The 14,086-nt window shown below is 39.8% G+C and overlaps 1 protein-coding gene across 9 annotated transcripts in view; it reads left to right on the top strand.

The window, feature by feature from the left end:
• The window catches only part of LOC137372189 (diacylglycerol kinase beta-like), a 636,709-nt gene that overhangs the window by 51,490 nt on the left and 571,133 nt on the right, over positions 1–14,086 (top strand). For all 9 annotated transcript variants that reach the window (XM_068035767.1, XM_068035770.1, XM_068035771.1 and 6 more), the window contains exon 2: positions 8,069–8,477. In XM_068035767.1, coding sequence (XP_067891868.1) covers positions 8,411–8,477 — 67 coding nt within the window. In that variant the 5' untranslated portion in view covers positions 8,069–8,410. The remainder of the gene's footprint in view (positions 1–8,068; positions 8,478–14,086) is intronic.

Below are 14,086 nucleotides of genomic sequence, written 5' to 3'. Positions count from 1 at the left end.
TGGTACAAATGTTTGAAGTTATGACCCCTCCAATGCGTATGTAAATGGACCAGTTGATTCCCTGCGCATATGCATAGCAGCTAGTTGACTAACAACTTTAAATAATTTTCTTTTGAATCTTATGGCTTAAGAAAATAAATATGTAGTGAATCTAGTTATCACACTGCTAAAGAATAGAAATGGGGAAATTAACTAAAATATCAGAAATGGCACAACATGTGCTCACCAAGTGAAAAGAAGGCTTTGTAGTTGGATGGAGAAAGTACTTCTAGTTCAGTGGTAACATGCTAGGCACAGCCGATCAGTAGCAACTGATCCACCTCCTGACTCCCCAAAGCCTTTCCACCATCTACAAGGCATAAGTCAGGAGTATGATGGAATAGTCTCCATGTGCCTAGATGAGTGCAGCTTTGACACCATCCAGGACAAAGCAGCCTGCTTGATTGGCACCACCTCCACCATCTGAAACATTCACTTCCTCCATTACCAGTGCACCATGGCAGCAGTGTGTATCATCTACAAAATGCACTGCAGCAGCTCACCAAGGCTCCTTCGACAGCACTGTCTAAACTTGCAACCTCTACTACCTAGAAGAACAAGGGCTGTAGATGCAAAATACTGCAGATGCTGGAAATCTGAAATTAAAAACAAGAAATGCTGGAACCACTCAGCAGGTCTAGCAGCATCTGTGGAAGAAGAAGCAGAGTTAACGTTTCGGGTCAGTGACCAGAAGGGTCACTGACCCGAAACGTTAACTCTGCTTCTCTTTCCACAGATGCTGCCAGACCTGCTGAGTGGTTCCAGCATTTCTTGTTTTTATATAAGGGCTGTCGATGCATGGGAACACCACCGCATTCAAGTTCACTGTCGCTGGGTCAAAATCCTGGAACTCCCTCCCTAACAGCACTGTAACTGTACCTACACCACATGGACTGCAGCAATTCAAGAAGGTAGCTCACCACCACCTTTAGGGCAATTAGGGAGATGCAATAAATCCTGGGTGTCTTGCCAGCATTTCCCACATCCCATGAATGAATTAAAAAATCCATGAGCAGTGCCGCAGGTGATTGGTAATGTATAACATACCATGTAATTGGTATTCTAGCCCTACTCTGCCCCTTCATTCTGAAATAGTCAAATAGAAAATAACAAAAATGCTTGAAATATAGGGCTAGATCCTTTTCACTCATCCTGTCCCAAGAGACAACATTACATCTACTCTCGAGACAATTTGTTACACACTATTGTTTCACCAATGATTAGGCCCTACCAAATTAATGGTAAAATTTTACAAATTTTATAGTCACAGCATTTTAACAAACATAAATTTTATGTATTTAAATCATAAATTTCACAGTGTCACAACAAACCCTGAAAAAGATCTATTTAAAAAAAGACCAGGGAGTTTCTGGTTTCAAGTCAGTTTAACTTCGGTGGCGAGGAAACTTCTAGAAAAAATAATTTGGGACAAAATTAATAGTCATATGGACAAATGTGGGTTAGTTAGGGAAAGTCAGGATTTCTTAAGTCAAAATTATGTTGAACTAACTTGCTGGAGTTTTTTGAGGATGTAACAGAGAGGGTTGATGAAGGCAATACTGTTTATGTGGTGGACATGGAATTTAAAAAGGTGTTTGATACAGTGCCACACAATAGACTTATGAGCAAACTTGCAGTTCATGGAATGAAAGGGATGGTAGCAACAAGGATATGGAATTAACTGACAGGAAACAGAGTAGTGGTTAATTGATGTTTTTCAGGCTGGAGGAAGGTTTGCAGTGGAGTTCCCCAGAGACCAGTGTTGGGACCCTTGCTTTTCCTGATATATATTAATGACCTAGACATTGGTGTAAAGGGCACAATTTCAAAGTTTGCAGATGATATGAAACTTGGAAGCATTGTGAACTGTGAGGAAGATAGTGTAGAACTCCAAAAGGACATAGACAAGTTGGTGGAATGGGCAGACAGGTGGCAGATGAAGTTCAATGCACAGAAATGTGACGTGATTTGTTTTGGTAGGAAAAATATGGAGAGACAATATAAGATAAAGGGTACAATTCTAAAGGAGATGCAGGAGCAGAGAGACTTGGGTGTATATGTGCATAAATCATTGAAGATGGCAGGGCAGGTTGAGAGAGCGGTTAATAAAGCATACAGTATCTTGGGCTTTATTAATAGGGGCGTAGAATACAAGAGCATGGAGGTTATGTTGAACTTGTATAAAACACTAGTTCAGCCTCCACTGGAGTATTGCGTCCAGTCCTGGGCACCACACTTTAGGAAAGACATGAGGGCATTGGAGAGAGTACAGAAACGATTCACGAGAATGGTTCCAGGGATGAGGAACTTCAGTTATGAAGATAGATTGGAGAAGTTGGGGCTGGTTTTTTTTTTTTGGAGAAGAGAAGCTGGGAGGAGATTTAATAGAGGTATTCAAAATCATAAGTGGCTGGACAGCTGAGATAGAGAGAAACTGTTTGCCCTTGTGAGAGGATCGAGAACAATAGGGCACAGATTTTAAGTATTTGATAAGAAAAGCAAAAATGACATGAGGAAAAACTTTTCATGCAGAGAGTGGTTAAGGTCTAGAATGCACTGCCTGAGACTGTGGTGGAGGCGGGTTCAATTGAAACATTCAAAAGGGAATTAGACTGTTATATGAAAAGGAAGAATGTGCAGGGTTCCAGAGAGAAGGAACTGAGTAAATTGCTCTTTCGGAGAGCCGGTGTGGACACGATGGGCCAAATGACCACCTGCACTAACGATTTTGTGAAATGGCATTTATTGTATGCTCAAAAATTATTGTTAAAAAGCTGACTTTAAACTGGTCACATGTTTTACTCACTGAAGTCAGTAGTTGAATCTGATAATGGAGCAACCTGCAACTGTCTCTTTCTTCCTGTCTTTGCTTTGTGAACACTTGTCCGTGTTTAGACACAGCTCTCTCCACATCCACAGAGTTTGTTGGAATGGTCAGACAGTGTCGTGCTAGCCTTGCGTGGTGATGGATTCTGCATTCTACAGAGTTCCAAAACTGCAGCACAGGCAAAGTACAATCTGCTTCTTTTGCAATGCTTTTCTAAGCAGGAATCTCCAGCCTACAGTTTTTGTCAAAGCCAGGAAACTCATCAAATGAGTTTAAATCCACCATCAGCCGGTGCGTTTGTGCAGGGTCAAAGATACGCACAGCTTTCAGGAACCCTGCAGAAGGTTGTTAAAACCTCAGCTGCTTTTTCTTCACCACTTGACTCTTCCCTGTAGCAGTAATGTTATTTGAGCTTCTTTGCCATGCAAGAAAACACCTGTTGAGCATAGGTATTTAATTCAGTGTAATCAGAATATTGTTCGTTTGACTGTGCTTCAGCCCAAAACGTTACATCCATTACTTTCTTGTAAGCATTGTGGATTTTGACATGTTGAGATTCAAACCAAGTGATTAATTCCATCAGTCATGTAGTATTTTTGGCAACAAACTGAACCTGCTCATTAAGCTCAGCATCGTTTAGAAGGGTTGCACTGTCTATTAAAACCTGTGTTTTTGGTGTCAGTGTGAGCTGTTCTGAGATGAAGTCTGAGTAATATTTCAGGTGAGTTGCATGATATTGTACTGCCTGAAACCAAGAATTCCAACGCGTAATTACTACCTGTGGAGGAAGGGCGAAGTTTTATTCCCTGATTTCAGCTGCATTTGCAATGCGTTGCTTGTATTGAAGCTTGCAGTTAGGGCAGTGTTTGAACATCTTTTTAATGTAGCTGACCAGTTTGTCGGCTTTACTAAACTTACTTTTCCACAGCTCACTAAGAAATTATATGTGCATTAAATGTAATATGGACAACATTAGGCATTACACCTTGGAGTATGGATTTGAAAGATTTTGTCAAGTAAGTTGCATTGTCACAAACAAAAGCCAACACTTTGTTGAAATCTGCACTGTATTTTGAAATGATATTGATTATTGCTTGGGAAACTGTGGTGTAATTAACAGCTTTGAAGTGGACACAGTCTGCGAACACTCTTGTTTGTACATCTTGCAGCCTTACCAGACATAAAATGAAACAAAAGATGCAGCACATAGTTGTGTTGCTCATCGGTGCACTCATCACAAGTAATTTCAAAGACTCGCATGCGGTAATCTGAGACGTCATCTCACCTACCGTTTAGTAGGTAGTCCTGTCGTAGTTTATTTGCACTTGGCAAACAACAGCCATTTTGCACATTACATTGAATGAATACCCGCAGCTTTAGGTGATCAAGTTTTCCAATGGTATGTTGGCACCTGCAAAAGCATCCACTAGTTTCATTGTAACCAACTGAAGATTTTCTGGCTCTTTGTCAACGACTTCTTAAAAAGAGATGAAATCATTCCTTTTTTTTGCATGTTTTCTAGCAGTACAGTGTTAGATGCTCTCTTTCTGCTGTGATGGCTTTCGGACTCTTAAGTGGCGCTGAACTGTTGCCCGCCATATGTGATCCAGCGAAACATTGCATCTTGTACAAACAGTATTCCACCATTGGCATACAGAATATGGCGTCCAACTTCTTTCAGTCGATGTGCTGCAGTAATGGTTGTGGCCGTTTTTGATTTGCTGTTTCTGGCATTCTCAACTGTCTGCTAATGCTTGAGACTGTTTCTCTCAAAACTGCACCCGAAGCCCTCCCTCATCTACCAATCAGTAAAATGAACGATGTTCACATCATGCCCAACAATCAGCAAGATGAGCCTTGTGTCAATGAATAAAATGCACTGAGTTCACAAAATGGCTGATTTCATGGAGGACCCGTGATTTCACAGTCCGTGATGCATTTTTGGCGGCCGTGAATTTGATAGGACCTTAGCAATTGTGCTAACAAATAGCTTTGATTTGTTGCTGCCCCAGTGAATGATGTGCCTCTGAAAGCCGCAATTGTATTAGAACCTTAAAATACTCCCAGCATGAATTCTAGATGAGCAAGCTTCCTAGACTACATTTAAGTGTGGTTACTGCAGCTGGTCTTCCTTTAAGCTGACTCTATTGTGGGATTCACACTATAAGGTGTAGAAATACAGATCGCCCATGGCAGTTTGTCTAGTGCACCTGTGCAAATGAATGTCACCACATAGTTGATTAGTATAATTATTGGCATGATGGTGTATCACAATATTGCTACCAAAATACAGTGCTGGCCTTGCTAGTCAGTGCATTTATTGGTACTAGAGAACTAGAAGCTGTTTTTTTTTTTGTTAAAAAAAGAGGTCAAGCAAAATAATTCTGTGGGGTTGCTGGTCTACAGATATACAACAAGTTTACCTTGATTCTGCCATGATCTCCACGAGACCTGCTCTATGCAATTCAGCAGCTGAAGAGCAATACAAGAAGCTTATTGCAATTTTTTTTCTTTTTTCTCACTGTAAAGATCCTTTGTGAACCAATCCTTGTAGGCAAAGACTGAAGAGGTTTTAAAATAAGTCGTTATGCAACATTATAGTCCAGTGCAATAGGAAGCTAAGTTGCATGAAAGTGCTATATTTTGAAAAGTTTCATCAGTTGGTTTCTTATCCACCCATTGGAAGATTAATAGAAAGTACAAAACCCTTGTATTAAACTGGCTGTATTAAAGCTGAGACCTGCTTTCCTACTTTTCTCAATCTGTTCATTTGTCTGCTGATATGTTCCTTGGTTTCTTCAATTTCTGTAGTCAGTTTCCTGTCTCATATCTGAAGAAGGGTCACTGACCTGAAACGTTAACTCTGCTTATCTCTCCACAGAAGCTGCCAGACCTGCTGAGTGCTTCCAGCATTTCTTATTTTTATTTCAGATTTCCAGCATCCGCAGTATTTTGTTTTTATTATCCTGTCTTATGTCTGTTTGTTCACCCAATCGTTTTAAGCTGCAGTCTTAGGTAAAGGGGCAGAAGGGAAAGTAGTTATTTTTCCCTCTGTACCTGAGTAGTCAATGGGGAAGAAAGTCATTGATTTAATTATTGAATTGTGTCCAGGTGGTCTGCAAGCCAAAATGATGCTTGTTCTTACTGTTACGACCAGGTGAGAAAGAGGTCTAGGGGTTCGCTTTCAGCCTTCACCTGGTCTTACTGTAACAGGGTTTAATTTTAAACATACCGTGTTTTGAGCTACCCCTCGGCGAATCCTTGTTCACTGCTTTCCAATTATAAGACAAAGAAATGAGCGCACACAGGCTTGCTTGGGTTTAAATAAGGAAAGTGAAATTTATTCAACTTAAACTCTAATTCGGTTAACGTCTACGGATGCACGACGTGCCCACGCTAGCATGCATACGTGATACATGCATGCAGATAGGGACAGAAAAGGGCAGAAGAAAAATAAAGTGGAGAGGTTTGAGGCAATATCTGAAGGGTTTCTTGTTACTGTGCTTCAAGCACACTGTAGAGTCCTTTGTAGGTAATTCTTGCTTTTCATTGGGGACCAGTATTCTTCTTAAACCTTGTTCACTGTAGGAGACTTTTCTCTCTTGGGGTTCATGTGTGTTCAATGGATTCCAAACCTGGTGAGAAAGTGATGGGAGCAGACAGGAGAAAGATATTCTCAATCCAGAAGCCAGGAGCTTTCTATCTTCAAACACTGTTTCTCCAATTTAACTCTCAGTTCAAAACTCTGCAACAGCCAGTTAGTCATGTGACTAAACTGGTCTGACCACGTTTGCTCTGTGTATTGGGAGCAGGGACTAGTTTGTTTGTTCCAACACTTTCTGCTAATATGCAAAAATATCTTTCTGGCTAAGGGTCTGGCAATTCCTTGTAATGGACCCTCTTTTCTTCCCAGCAACAATTTGAAGTTTAATGTCCATGTGGTGAACTTAATGTGCCTCATTCTTGGCAGGTGGGGCCCAGTATGACATTACCCATGAACCTAAAGGAGCAAAACCACTGGCTTTATTGAGATTTTCAACCACAGTTATAAGCATGAGCAAAATCAGTCACTATTATTTGGAGTGCTCATCGACATAATCTCTTGTTCACCTGTATCCTATGCCTCTCCCTTCCTCTACTACTTTGGAGTCTCCAAACCAAAAGCAGGATATTTTGAAGAAAAATGCCAGTCTTGCCTTTTTTAAAAATTTTATTATATGGGGGGGCACAGTGGCGCAGTGGTTAGCACCGCAGCCTCACAGCTCCAGCGACCCGGGTTCGATTCTGGGTACTGCCTGTGCGGAGTTTGCAAGTTCTCCCTGTGACTGTGTGGGTTTCTGCCAGGTGCCCCGGTTTCCTCCCACAGCCAAAGACTTGCAGGTTGATAGGTAAATTGGCTGTTATAAATTGCCCCTAGTATAGGTAGGTGGTAGGGGAATTGAGGGAAGATGTGGTAGGAATATGGGATTAATGTAGGATTAGTATAAATGGGTGGTTGATGGTCGGCACAGACTCGGTGGGCCGAAGGGCCTGTTTTAGTGCTGTATCTCTAAAAAAGAAATACTGCCATTTAATGTCTTGTGATGTTGCTCGCAGAGAGTCAAGACAACTGTACTCTTCAGATGAAGCAGAGTTTAAGTAGGAAAAAATTAAATCAGGGTACACAGAATTAATTTAATCCTTACTTTAAAGTCATGCATTCTATTTTGTTAGATTTGATATTACATATGGCACAAATTTAAAAATAATTGCAACTGCATTCATTTCCTGTTAGCTTTTTCCATTAGAAATTCCTATGGCCTTACTTAAAATGGAACAAGCCCAAGGAAACTAGAAACAGTGTAATTACATCCTTCCTGATCTTCTGATGAAAGGTCATTGACCTAAAATGTTTTTCTGTCTCCACAGATGCTGTCAGACCTGCTGACTATTTCCAGCATTTCCTGTTTTTATTTACTCTTTGTTCAATTCGTTAAAGCACCTTAAAAATTTGTATCTAATGTACTAACTTTGTTTTGTCCTGGTTAGCAGCATTCTTTATCAGAGAAGTAGGTAATGAATTTTGATAATTTAAAGAAAACCCCACACTTCTGAAATTAAATGAGCCTTGCACAACATAACTTGCTATAAAATATTGTGAAATTATTTCAGTTTGTGTTTATTTCCTTGCAAACTCATTGTACTCTTTTTATGCTTTTGCAGATTTGAACAAACTTGTGTGATTTACCCTTCAAAAATATGAATGGATTTTACTCGAATCTCGTTAATGAAATAATTAAAGGGAGAATCTAAGCACAGTTAATCAGCAGAAATTAAGAACGATTGATGAGCAGCTTCCTTGTGAAGAGAAGCGTGGTTGCCCAAATTAAAAGCAAATGTAAACCACACCAGCGAGAGTAAACAAAGCATCAACGAAGTCCTTCTGTCCATTTGAAAACAAGAGGCTATGTCTTCTGGGACCATATTTTTCTAGAAGTACTTTACTTTGGGATTTGTCGTACTCTCTTCATGAATAACAATTCAGTCTAAGTGGATTTTTAGAAAATGAGTGATGGAACGTGGGTTATCCTAAGTCCAGCAGAGTTTGCTCAGCTGCAACAGTACACAGAATGTAAGTATGATCATGATTATAGTGCCACGAAAGAAATATACTTTAATGAATCTTAGGACTCTATAAAGGGAAACTGTAGAATACAAAGGAGAAGTAGAAAGCTTGTGTGTTGTAGTTATATGTGAATGTTTCCATGTTGTAGTATTCTAGTTAGTTTTTATGGTTGGTATTGGTGTTCTTCAAATCAGGATGTAGAAGCAGTTGGGTTAGAGATGAGAAATCATAAAGGCAAGAAGTCATTTGTGGGAGTGGTGTACAGGCCACCTAACATTAACCACACTGTAGGACGGGGTATATGGCAGGGCTAAAGTGTGGCGAGTCGAAGAGACTTAGCAGTTGGCAAGAAAAAAGACAGAAGCGCAAGGGGAGAGCCAACTGTGTAACAGCCCCGACAACCAATTTATTCAGCAGCACCTGTGGAAGAGTCTGTCACTCTAGTATTGGCCTTTATAGCCACTCCAGGCGCTGCTCCACAAACCACTGACCACCTCCAGGCGCTTACCCATTGTCTCCCGAGACAAGGAGGCCAAAGAAGGACGGGGTATAAAGGAAGAAATAATGACAGCTTGTCAGAAAGGTATAGCAATAATTATGGAGGGTTTTAACCGACATATAGACTGGGAAAAATCAGATGAGGAGTACATAGAATGTATTCGGGATAATTTCTTGGAACAATATGTTCTGTAGCTGACTATAGAGCAGGCCATATTGGATCTGGTAATGTGCAATGAGATAGGATTAAATTAATGACCTCATAGTTAAGGCACCCCTAGGTAGCAGCGATCCTAATAAACTGAATGTAAAATTCAATCATGAGGGAGAGAGGAGTGGGTCCAAGACTAGTATTTTAAACATAAATAAGGGCAATTATGAGGGCATGATAGGAGAGCTAGCTAAAGTGAACTGGCAAATTAGATTAAGGGATAGGTCAATCGAGATGCAGTGCCAGACATTTAAGGGGCTATTTCAGAATACACAGAATAGATACGTTTTAACGAGAAAGAAAAATTCCAAGGGTGGAACCTGCCATCCGTGGTTAACTAAAACAGTTAAAGATAGTATCAAAGTTGCACAAGGTGGGAGGCAGGTCAGAAGATTGGACAGAATATAAAAAACAGCAAAGAATGACTAAAAGATTGATGAGGAAGGTAAAATTAGAGTACGAGAGAAAGCTAGCTAGAAATATAAAGACAGATAGTAAGAGTTTCTACAGATATTTAAAAAAGAAAAGAGTTAACAAAGTGAGCATTGGTCCTATAGAGAGTGAGTCTGGGGAACTAATAATGGATAATAAGGAGATGGCAGATGAATTGAACAGGTATTTTGCATTGGTTTTCACTATTGACATCCCAGTATTAGCTGTACGTCAGGAAATGGAAGGGAGGGAGGAACACAAGAAAATTACAATCACCAGAGAAGTGGTACTGAACAAATTGTTGGAGCTGCGGCTGACAAGTCCCCGGGTCCTGATGTACTTCATCCTGGGGTGCTAAAAGAAGTGGCTAGTGAGATAGTTGATGCATTAGTTTTAATTTTCCAAAATTCCCTAGATTTGGGAAGGTTCTTTTAGATTGGAAAATAGTGAATGTAACTCCTTTATTCAAAAAGGAAGGGAGACAGAAAGATGGAAACTACAGGCCCGTTAGCTTAACATCAGTCTTGGGGAAAATGTTAGAATCTATTATTAAAGATGTTATAACAGGGCATTTAGAAAAATTCAAGGTAACAGGCAGAGTCAACATGGCTTTGTGAAAGGGGAATCATGTTTAACCTATTTATTGGAGTTCTTTGAGGGAGTTACATGTGCTGTGGATAAAGGGGAACTTGATGTAGTGTACTTAGATTTCCAGAAGGCATTTGATAAGGTGCCACATCAAAGGTTATTACAGAAAATAAAAGCTCATGGTGTAGGGGATAACATATTGGCATGGATAGAAGATTGGCTAGCTAACAGGAAACAGTAGGCATAAATGGGTAATTTTCCGATTGGCATGATGTAACGAGTGGTGTGCCGCAGGGATCTGTGCTGGGGCCTCAACTTTTTACAATTTAAATAAATTACTTAGATGAAGGGGCCTATGGTATGGTTGCTAAATTTGCTGGTGGCACAAAGATAGGTAGGAAAGTAACTTGTGAAGAGGACATAAGGAGGCTACAAAGGGATATAGATAGGTTAAGTGAGTCGGCAAAGACCTGGCAAATGGAGTATAATGTGGGAAAGTGGGAAATTGTCCACTTTGGCAGTAAGAATAAAAAAGAATATTATCTAAATGGTGAGAGATTGCAGAGCTCTGAGATGCAGAGGGATCTGGGTGTCCTAGTGCATGAATCGCAAAAGGTTAATATGCAGGTAAAGAATGTAATTAGTAAAGCTAATCGAAAGTTATGGTTTATCGTGAGGGGAATTGAATACAAAAGTAGGGAGGTTATTACCAAGCCTTTTATATGGTGATACTGAAAAGAAATGCGACAAGGTGGCAAACTATACAGGGCATTGGTGAGACCACATCTGGAGTACTGTGTACAGTATTGGTCTCCTTATTTAAGGAAGGATGTAAATGTGTTGGAGGCAGTACAGAGAAGGTTTACTAGACTTAATACCTGGAATGGGCGGGCGGTCTTATGAGGAAAGATTGGACAGGCTAGGCTTGTATCCGCTGGAATTTAGAAGAGTAAGAGGTGACTTGATTGAAACATGTAAGATCCTGAGGGGTCTTGACTGGGTGGATGTGCAAAGAATGTTTCCCCTTGTGGGAGAATCTAGAACTAGGAGTCACTGTTTAAAAATAAGGGGTCACCCATTTAAGACAGAGATGAGAAATTTTTTCTGAGGGTGGTGAGTCTTTAGAATTCTCTTCCTCAAAAGGTGTTGGAAGGGGAGTCTTTGAATATTTTGAAGGCAGAAGTAGATAGATTCTTGATGAGCAAGCGGGTGAAAGGTTATCAGGGGTAGGTGGAAATGTGGAATAATCAGTTCCGCCATGAACTTATTGAATGGCGGAGCAGGCTCGTTGGGCCGAGTGGCCTACTCCTGTTCCTAATTCATATGTTCGTAAACTTGCAAATTCCACACATCACATTTTCTTTTTATGGTGAGGAAGAGGAGGTACAACTTGAAATTCAAGACCTGCACACAAAATGGTGGTGTAGATTAATTTTACTGTATGCAGTGGTACTCAATATAAATTCGTTATCTGGAATGACCCAAAATCAACATGCCTTTAAAAAAAAATGTTCCTTTCATGGTTTTTTTTCAAGCAGCTAATGACCCATTTAACCAGAGTAAATGGAAAACATTTGGGTGAATCTAACTGTGGAGCATGCAATATTTTTGTTTATTAGCTAAGCAGCTAATTTGTACGGCCTCCTTACCCATGAAAAGATACTGATTGAATTGTGAGAATCTTGTTCACTTTTGAAAGAATGAAAGCATAATGGCAAGATGGCAAAGTAAACCCTCATTATTTGGGTTATGCCAGAAAATGCACAACACAGTTTGCCACCTTGTCGCATTTATTTTCAGCATCACCATATAAAAGGCTTGGTAATGATGACTTGGAGAGTCAGGTGTTAATTATTGCAAGATGATCCAGACTTAAAAAATTGATATATTGAGATTTTTGGATGGTACAACAGTATGATTATAAATGCAACTCAGCTGGTTATGTACAAAGAAATTCTCCAGCACTCTTAACCTGGTCAGCTGCGCAGATTAATGTACGCAGCCAAGCATACTGGTGAGAGGTTCTGCAATTAAGCAAATAATTCACATCCGAGATTAATATTGCATTGATATGGAAGTAAACCCAACTGGTGTTTCTGGCTTTTTTGCGCATCCCCAACTTCCTATGCTGCATCATTGCCTGCCATGCCTTCATCTAAAACTCTGCACCTCTATACCTGTCGCTCCTTAACACCTACCTCTTTGGCCAAGCACCTGTAACAATGTCTGTCTTTGACTCGTCAATCTTTTAGTCTGATTACACTCCTGTGAAGCACTTTGGGATGCTTTACTATTTTTAAAGGCTCTATATTATTGTTGGCATGCTCACGTTATCAATTTTTTTTTTACTGTTCCTTTTTATTATTGCTGAGAGCCTGGGGTCAAAATATTTTTCCCATTTTTCCTTTGGCAAAAAAACATCTGCAGATAAAATAAACTTCTGGAGTTCTAAAGCCAGACAATTAAGGCATTATAGGCTGCAGTATGTAGTCGTTGATCTTGGGAAGAATTGATGAGAACATGACTATTTTAAGCTTCAAAAAAGCATTTGAATAGATGGTGCAGATCAATTTCGCATCCGTTCATATACATTTCTTTTGGTTGTAGGATAACCGCACATCTTGCAAATTCTATAGCTAATACAGTACTTCACAGTTCCTGAGGTTAAAAGTACATTGTGTAAGAGAGGTGAAAATCTATTGTAAAAATATTGGTGTAAAGAAAAAGCCATCTTATATTAAAGTTAAATACCAATTGCAGATGTGATAACTGCATGTGAAATCAGTTAAAGTGAATATGTTAGGATATTGAATGGAGTACTGTAAGTGTCTCTATTAATTTGGTTTTTAGAATGAAGCTTCAGTTCATTCAAACCATTTGAAATTCTTGGCTAAATGAGGTCTCAACCTTTTCTTTTCTCCAGCATTTAAGTAAGACACAAAAAGCTATTCAAAAACAATACCCATAGTTTATGGTTTTTGCTGTCATTGTGACTGTTGATCAAGGATGTTGAAATGTTTCTTTGGAATAAGTAAGCACAAGTGCTGGTCTCTGAATTTGCTGTGTGTAGGGAATTCTGGCTAATTTGTGGCAATGGATGGATTTTGTGTGCCTGCAGACATATTGGGCATTTTAAGCCTCTGCCACTGAAGTAGGAGGCAGACTAAAAAAAAATGCAGCCCACCCGCACAGTCACCACGTCACGGAGCTGCCGTGATTTTAAATGCGGGGGCTCATTTGCATGGCTGTGGTGCCCGCCCCCAACCCCCCCTAGGCGAACTGTCGCCAGCAACAGCATCTGTGCCGCATTTTTAAATGGCTTATAACCCTCAATGCACATTTAAAATTTAAAGGGCCAGGTAAGTTAAAGTTTCACAAAACTGAATTAAAAAAAAAAACTAGCCATGCACTGTCCCACTGCCGTCCACCCCCGGTATATCACAATATTCCTGCCCTACCCGCCCCCCACCCACCCCCCCCACCGTTCCTGATGGTGGAGGGGCTTTAAAATCCAGCCTATTGTAACTGATATTTGCAGATAGCTTGGTAAAATTAAGTTGGTGAATTGAATAGTTGTTAAAGATCATACTAAAATGTTAGAAGGAAGTGTTGGGGCGACTGGCAGATATTTTGAATCGATGAAAAGCTGTTGAAAAATATTGTTGAATACTGTTCTGGAGATAATGTTATTATGGTAATCATTTCTAATCTAGAATATTCATTTTGGTAGTTTTTTCAGAATTAGTTGTGGATTATTTTAAAAATCAAGAAAATTTGCCATATATTCATTTCTGTTTTTAAATAATTAGTTTGTCAGTTGTGTATTTTTTTTGACTTCTGTAATGGAGTATCTGTTTGCCCAATCCAACAATGTGGCTCATTCCTC

This window comes from Heterodontus francisci, chromosome 7 (genome assembly GCF_036365525.1).
Source record: "Heterodontus francisci isolate sHetFra1 chromosome 7, sHetFra1.hap1, whole genome shotgun sequence".
In the NCBI taxonomy this organism is placed as follows: Eukaryota; Metazoa; Chordata; class Chondrichthyes; order Heterodontiformes; family Heterodontidae; genus Heterodontus; species Heterodontus francisci.
This window is presented reverse-complemented; position numbering and strand designations above follow the sequence as displayed.